General features: G+C 46.4%; 1 protein-coding gene across 11 annotated transcripts in view; it reads right to left on the reverse strand.

Annotated features, from left to right (window-relative positions):
* EIF3L (eukaryotic translation initiation factor 3 subunit L) overlaps positions 1-8,217 on the reverse strand; it is a 46,815-nt gene that overhangs the window by 32,598 nt on the left and 6,000 nt on the right. For 6 of the 11 annotated variants that reach the window (XR_013399030.1, XR_013399029.1, XR_013399031.1 and 3 more), the window contains exons 1-4: positions 8,142-8,205; positions 7,262-7,310; positions 5,534-5,744; positions 938-1,017 (exon numbers count right to left, since the gene is read on the reverse strand). Coding sequence is in view for 8 of the 11 variants with exons in the window: in XM_077949694.1 (XP_077805820.1) it covers positions 938-1,017; positions 5,534-5,744; positions 7,262-7,310; positions 8,142-8,174 (373 nt within the window). In the remaining 3 variants the exon portion in view is untranslated. Of the gene's footprint in view, positions 1-937; positions 1,018-5,533; positions 5,826-7,261; positions 7,450-8,119; positions 8,206-8,217 lie in introns of those variants that run through there. The other 5 variants (XM_077949697.1, XM_077949696.1, XM_028827724.2 and 2 more) reach the window with 5 other exon arrangements.

Genomic DNA, 8,217 nt, shown 5'->3' on the forward strand with positions numbered 1-8,217 from the left:
TCAAAACAATCTTGGAAAAAAAAAAAAAAAGAACAAAGTTGGGGGACTTACAATTCCCAATTTCAAAACTTACTACAAAAACACAATAATCAAGACAATGTGGCTGGGCACAGTGGCTCATGCCTGTAATCTCAGAACTCTGGGAAGATCACTTGAGGTCAGGAGTTCAAGATCAGCCAGGTCAACAAAGGTGTGACCCCACATCTACAAAAAATTTTTAAAAATTAGTTGGGCAGGCCGGGTGCAGTGGTTCATGCCTATAGTCCCAGCACTTTGGGAGGCTGAGGTGGGTGGATTGCCTGACGTCAGGAGTTCGAGACCAGCCTGGCCAACATGGTAAAACCCCGTCTCTACTAAAAATACAAAAATTAGCTGGGCATGGTGGCGGGAGCCTGTAATGCCAGCTACTCAGGAGGCTGAGGTAGGAGAATTGCTTGAACCCAGGAGAATTGCTTGAACCCGGGAGGCAGAGGTTGCAGTGAGCCGAGACTGCGCCACTGCACTTCAGCCTGGGTGACAGAGCGAGACTGCATCTAAAAAAAAAAAAATGGTGCTAGGGTAGCTGAGTATCCACAAGCAAAATCATGAAGTTGGATTTGCCTACCTCATCCATATATAAAGGACAGAATCTAAAAAAGTGTAAGGTGGGAGGCTAGAGAGCTTATTCCAGAGTGACTGTAATGACCCCCAAATTACAGAGGGAAATAGAAACAAGTCAGTACAAAGATCTAAATTTCACCACATATGAGAGATCTCTGTCCCCTCTTAAATCATCCAGCCTTCAACAAGTTATTTTACTAAGGCCCTACTATACACCAAGCACGGGGGATACAAAACGGTGAGCTAAACAGACAGAGACCCTCTTGGGCGTTCTGTCTAATGACTCTCGGCCACTGGACACCACTCAGTGTACAAGATATAAAGAGCTCACACCTACCATTGCCAACCTGTGGAGCAATGGCTTCAGCCTCGGGCCAAGGTGTATTCTTGAAGAATCTTTCAGTCAGCTTGGTCCAGCTAAAAATTAAGCAAAAAAATCTCTAAAATTCCAAAAGGACTGGAGAATGCCAATCCTAACATTTTACAGATGAAGACCCAGGCTTAGAAAGGGGAAGATATCAAATAAACAGAGCTGAGGCCAGAGCCCTTCAAGTCCACAACTGTCCTTAACCCAACTCCACACTTCAATCTTTCTCAACACAAGAAAATAATATTTTTGTATCAGTTAGGGACCCATTAAGCTTTTCAGGATAATCTCCTGCCTCTGTATCATTAACTATAGCCATATTTAACTGCTTGCTGTTTCCTGACATGAGAACTATGTTTCTGGCCACCATTCTTCAACACATAGCGTTTCCATCTCCTGGAGCACATCCAAACATCTCCAAACACAGAAGCAAATCAGTACAGAAGCAAATCAATCTGCTGCAGTCCAAGGCCACAACAGACCTACAGCATCCAATTTAAACACTGCTGCCTATCCAATCCAAACACTATTACTTGACAAACCTGCAACAGGTTGTTTAATTTTCTTCTCCTGATCCCCTCAGCAGCTATTAATACTTTCCTCCAAACTCCTCAAGCCCCACCCCTCCTGCTTCTCTGGCTCTTTTAGTCCAACATATAAACATGCTCAAGTTCCCCTAAAAAACACCGAACAGGCCAGGCATGATGGCTCACGCCTGCAATCTCATCATTTTGGGAGGCCAGTATAGGGGGATCGCTTGAACCCAGGAATTCAAGACAAGCCTGGACAATATGGGAAGGCTCTGTCTCTACGGGATGGGGGTTGGGGAGAAACACAGAAATAGAACAGAAAAGAAATACTGAAACAGGCCAGGCACGCTGGCTCACACCTGTAATCCCAACACTGGGAGGCTGAGGCGGGTGGATCACTTGAGGTTAGGAGTTCAAGACCAGCCTGATCAACATGGTGAAGCCCCGTCTCCACTAAAAATACAAAATTAGCCAGGCATGGTGGTGCACGCCCATAACCCCAACTAGCTGGGAGGCTGAGACAGGAGAATCGCTTGGAGCCAGGAAGCGGAGGTTGCAGTGAGCTGAGATTGTGCCATTGCACTCTAGACTGGGCAACAAAAGAGAAACCCCATCTCAAAAAAAAAAAAAAACAAAAAAAAACACAGAAACAAAACGCAAAGCTTCTAAATGGCCCTTTGTGTCCCCATACTTATCAATTCCCCTTTCTCACCTCACTGCTCTCTGGTTGTTGCTTCTGTCACTCAATTGACATTGACCTTGCTAAGGTTACCAAGGCCCTCCAAGTTACCAAATTCAACTGGCTTTTTTCTCATCTGGACCTCACTAAAACATTTGGTGATACTCTCTTCCTCAAAGTTTCTTCTGCAGACTTTTTGGTTCCTGTGACATTTCTCTGCCAATTTACTATCTACTTTTCACTTTTCTTTCTGCTTCCTTTACTAGATCCTTTCTTTGCCTGCCCACCCATCCCTAAAGAAACATACTTTCGAAGGCACCAGCATTTCTTCACTACATTCTCCTAAAGAAAGACTCACAGGATGCTTGGTTTCAGCTATCATCTGTATCTGCCGACACTGCCCAATGCAGTAGCCACTAGCTACATGTGGCTACTACATAAGCAAAGAGTTAAACTTATATTTCAGTTAGTTGTCACTTAAGTTTAAAAACCAACACTTAACTCAGTTATTGGAAAACTTTTAGGTCTATTCGGAATTACTTTAGTATTTGAATCTACTTTTCCAGTCACAAACTCTATGAAATCTAAGTATGAATCAAGTATTTCTGATACACACTGGATTTAGGAAACTTAGTATAAAGAAAAAAAGGGCAAATATCCCCTTAATTTTTAAATACTGATTACATACAGAAATAATATTTTAAATAAATCTCCACTTCACTTGGCTGAAAAATTAAAATTACATTCATGTCTAGCTATATTTCTATCCAACATCACTGGTCCATTTTTAAATTTTATTTTCAGAGAGGGTCTCGCTCTATTGCGCAGCTCACTGCAGCCTCACACCAGCTCACTGCAGCCTCGACCCCCCAGGTTCAAGCAATCCTCCCACCTCAGTCTCCCAACCAGCTGGGACTACAGGCATGCGCCACTATGCCCCAGCTAAGTTTTGTAGGCACTGGTTTATATGCTTCTAATCAGAAAAGACCTGGGGAATAAAGAAACACACGTCAGCACACTTGCCTTTCAGGTTACCCACCTGGCCTTCTTCCATCTGTCCTTTCCTTTCTTTCATTCCTGTTCTAAAGCTTTTTTTTTTTTTTTTTTTGAGACGGAGTCTCACGCTGTTGCCCAGGCTGGAGTGCAGTGGCGCGATCTCGGCTCACTGCAAGCTCCGCCTCCTGGGTTCACGCCATTCTCCTGCCTCAGTCTCCTGAGTAGCTGGGACTACAGGCGCCCGCCACCTCGCCCGGCTAATTTTTTGTATTTTTAGTAGAGACGGGGTTTCACTGTGGTCTCGATCTCCTGACCTTGTGATCCGCCCGCCTCGGCCTCCCAAAGTGCTGGGATTACAGGCTTGAGCCACCGCGCCCGGCCTCTAAAGCTTTTTAATAAACTTTCACTCCTGCTCTCAAACTTGCCTCCCTCTCTTCTTCTGCCTTGTGCCCCTCAGTCGAATTCCTTCTTGTGAGGAGGCAAGAACCGAGGCTGCTGGAGACCCGTACAGATACGGATTCATCATTGGTGGCATGTTTTGATGTTGTGTCACTTGAACACCTTCGGCTGCTAATCTCTTTTGGTGCCGCATGACTTGGATCCATTTGCTAGTGGTGAGAGACCTCGAAGCCACACCTTCTTTGGCTGGAGGTGTTCAACCTCTGAACAAGGTTTTCTCCCTTTCTCTCTCCTGCTTACTAACGAACCCCCAGAACAATTCTTCTCAGTCGTAAGTGACTCTTCCCCCTGGCTGATCTCTCAGCTCAACCTAATGGGTGGCAGGGGTGGGAAGGACCTTGGGGTCCACACCAAGTAGAACTTAGGCTCAGGACAGTGGCAAGGGTGAAGCCTAAAACCATGCAATGTCCGAGGTTTCCTTTGCTTTTCAACTACAATCAGCTCTTTCAAAACAACAAAAAAAGAAAACATATGTCAGAGATCCTACTCATTGATCCAATAGGCCTTTGGCGATTTGCTTTCTCTCCCCCATCCTTCTGACTTGCTTAAATTCTATTTCCTTGGTGAAGTCACTCCTGACTATCCCAGCTTCGACTGATCTATCCTATCTCTAATGCCCATTACACAATGGCGGCCCCTCAAAACCTGCAGAGTTCAGCTTGCTCTGATATGCATTGAAGGGCTGCATAGCACAGTTTAGAAATTAGGCTCTGGTACCAGACACTGCAGGTTCAAATCTCAGCACGTCCATTAAACTAGCTACATGACTTATTTCTGTGCTGTCTCCTCATCTGTAAAATGAGAAAAACTCCTACTTCATGGGGTTACTGTGAAGGGTAAATGAGTAAAAAAACAGGAAGAACACATTGAACATTGACAGATCTATCCTGGTAATAAAAATAAATGCTAATCGGCCGGGCACGGTGGCTCACGCCTGTAACACCAACACTTTGGGAGGCCGAGGCGGGCGGATCACAAGGTCAGGAGATCAAGACTACCCTTGCTAACACGGTGAAACCCCATCTCTACTAAAAATACAAAAAATTAGCCGGACGTGGTGGCAGGTGCCTGTAGTCCTAGCTACTCGGGAGGCTGAGGCAGGAGAACGGTGAGAACCCGGAAGGCAGAGCTTGTAGTGAGCCGAGATCAAGCCACTGCACTCCAGCCTGGGGATCAGTGCGAGACTCCATCTCAAAAAAAATAAATAAATAAAATAAACGCTAATCACTATTATTACAATTGTTAATAGTGATATTATTTTAGGCTTTGTACAAATTTCTGAGGATATAAAGTCCAACAGGCCGGGTATGGTGGCTCACGCTTGTAATCCTAGCACTTTGGGAGGCCGAAGGGGGTGCATCACTTGAGGTCAGAAGTTCAAAACCAGCCTGGCCAACATGATGAAACCCTGTCTCTACTAAAAGTACAAAAATTAGGCCAGGCGCGGTGGCTCACACCTGTAATCTCAGCGCTTTGGGAGGCTGAGGTGGGTGGATCACTTCAGGTCAGGAGTTTGACACCAGCCTGGCCAACATGATGAAATTCTCTCTCTACTAAAAATACAAAAAAAAGTAGCTAGGCGTGGTGGCACATGCCTGTAGTCCCAGCTACTCGGGAAGCTGAGGCTGGAGAATCACTTGAACCCGGGAGGCAGACGTAGCAGTGAGCCGAGATCTTGCCACTGCACTCCAGCCTGGGCAACATATGACACTCCGTCTCAAAAAATAATAAACAAACACATAAATAAAATAAAGTCTAACAAAATAAAATGTCCCTAGCCACAAGGACTCACAAAGACCACCCCCCCAAGCACTGTTTACAAAGTGCTCGCCCCATTTGTAGGAACTGTAATACCAGGCCAGTCCCACCCAGAAAGAGGGCCTTTCAGCCAGTAGTCCATACCTGTTCTCATAGATGTCCTGGATCTCATACACCTTCTGGTCAATGACATCGCTGGAGACACGACTGGCCTGTAGCTCATACACTTTCTGGTCAATCAAATCTGAGACAGTTTTGTGGAAATACTGGATGAAGTTTTTGATCACCTCAGGGATCACCTGATAGGTCTGCTGTTCATACTGACGTTCATAAGCAAGGTCCTGCTTTGGATCTCCTGGAGGTTGGATAAAACAAACACAGAGTGCTTTCAAACCCACATACATGATAGAACAAAATGGCAAGACCGCCCCAGAAACTAAACTCAGGTCTGAGTAAAATTCCCTTTTGAACACTCAGAGATACAAACATCTCAAGTCACTCCCAATCTCATTGTCCCTGTTTCTTCAAAAATATTACCACGACTTAAAGTTATTTTTCACTTATTATCTGTTTTGCACCCTTCTCCCAAGTCTAGGAAGTCGGAATCTTGTCTGTCTTGTACTCAGATGTACCCTCAGGGCCTAGAAAAGTATGAGTTAGAGGGGAGAGAGGCAAGACTGTTGGAATGTAAGTGGTAACAGGTATTTAATATTTCTTGAATGAATAACTGTCACCTTCTAAATATATGACTTGTGGCAAGTTAGTATTAAATCTCTGTGCTATATTTTCTCTTCTTTTTTTGTTTTTTTTTTTTAAAGACAGTCTCACTTTGTCCCCCAGGCTGGAGTGCAGTGGCATAATCTCCGCTCACTGCAAGTTCCCGCCTCCTGGGTTCAAGCCATTCTCCTGCCTCAGCCTCCTGAGTAGCTGAGACTACAGGCGTCTGCCACCATGTCCGGGTAATTTTTTTTTTTTTTTTGTATTTTTAGTAGAGATGGGGTTTCACCGTGTTAGCCAGGATGGTCTAGATCTCCTGACCTCGTGATCTGCTCATCTCCGCCTCCCAAAGTGCTGAGATGACAGGCGTGAGCCACCACGCCCGGCCTATTTTCTCTTTTTTAGGAGACAACAGTAATGTACAGAACCGCTGTAAGAATTAAACAAAATATTGCATACAACGTACTTAGAACAATGGATAACACTGACTACTAAGTCCAGTCACTGTAACATTTCAGGAAACCTCTCAAAAGATTTCATCTGGGCTTGGTTTGAATTAAATTTTTCACATCAAGATTTTCTTCTTTGGGCCAGGTGCAGTGGCTCACGCCTGTAATCCCAGCACTTTGGGAGGCTGGGGCGGGTGGATCACCTGAGGTCAGGAGTTTGAGACTAGTCTGGACAACATGGCGAAATCTCGTCTCTACTAAAAAAAAAGTAAAAAATTAGCCGGGAATGGTGGTGGGTGCCTGTAATCCTAGCTACTTGGGAGGCTGAGACAAGAGAACTGCTTGAATCCGGGAGGCGGAGGTTGCAATGAGCAGAGATCGCATCACTACACTCCAGCCCCGGGGAGGAAAGAGGGAGACTCCATCTCAAAAAAAAAAAAAAAAGGTTTTCTTCTTTGGCTAATAGTTTACACAAGAAAACCATAGCCCGGTAAGTAATCCTTCTCTTCCAAGACTGAGGTGGACTATGATAAAAAGCCTGGTTTATTAGGCTTTATACAACCCCACGCACCAGCAGGTAATGACTGACTCCAAACCTGGACCACCAAAGAACAATTTTTAACAGGTGCCTGTCAGAGCTGGTTCTAAGACATTCCAAAGGAACCGATCCCTACGAGTACTCAGCCAGCCTAAGCCGTGGTCTCACCTGTGTGCATATCATAGTCGCTCGGATAAGCGTAGGGGTCATAAGCCGCCTAGAAGGAAAGAGACAGTCAGGAAAGTCGCCAACTCGTGAATTCAAAACGCTCATCCTAGAGTCTAGATGCCAAGCAGAGAGCTAAGGATACAGAGGCGGATAAGACACTGTGCCTGGCCGGGCGCGGTGGCTCAAGCCTGTAATCCCAGCACTTTGGGAGGCCGAGACGGGCGGATCACGAGGTCAGGAGATCGAAACCATCCTGGCTAACACGGTGAAACCCCGTCTCTATTAAGAAATACAAAAAAACTAGCCGGGCGAGGTGGCGGGCGCCTGTAGTCCCAGCTACTCGGGAGGCTGAGGCCGGAGAATGGCGTGAACCCGGGAAGCGGAGCTTGCAGTGAGCTGAGATCCGGCCACTGCACTCCAGCCTGGGCGACAGAGCGAGACTCCGTCTCAAAAAAAAAAAAAAAAAAAAAAAGACACTGTGCCTGCCTTTGAGGAACTCACACGCCTTAGAGAAAAGCGACAGTAAACAGACAATGACAATACATTACGGGTGCAAAGGACAAGAGGCTGTGGGAATCAGCGAGATTTGACCTGACGGAGCCCACACCAAAATAACTCAGGTGCAGAAACACAGAGATGTCTAACAAGCCTTGGTCTCCGGTCTTAGCAAGGGGAAGGACAAGGGAACCGGACACGCGAAATGGGCGGGCAGAGCCAGGGTTGTCTAGGGGCCGGGAACAGAGGGAGCAGCCTGAGGGCCGCGCGGCAGGTAGGCCGGAGCTGGCCGCGGCCCAGAAGCTGCCTCGCGCCGGGACCCACATCCAGAGGTCCCACAGATCTCCCCGGCGTGAAGTTCACCGCGCGCTTAGGGCCACCTTACCTCCGACTCATAATCATCAGCAGGATACGACATGGCTACCGGGCTCACAAGCACCGCCGGAAAGACCGAAACGAGC

This window comes from Macaca mulatta, chromosome 10, assembly GCF_049350105.2.
Source record: "Macaca mulatta isolate MMU2019108-1 chromosome 10, T2T-MMU8v2.0, whole genome shotgun sequence".
Taxonomy (NCBI): Eukaryota; Metazoa; Chordata; class Mammalia; order Primates; family Cercopithecidae; genus Macaca; species Macaca mulatta.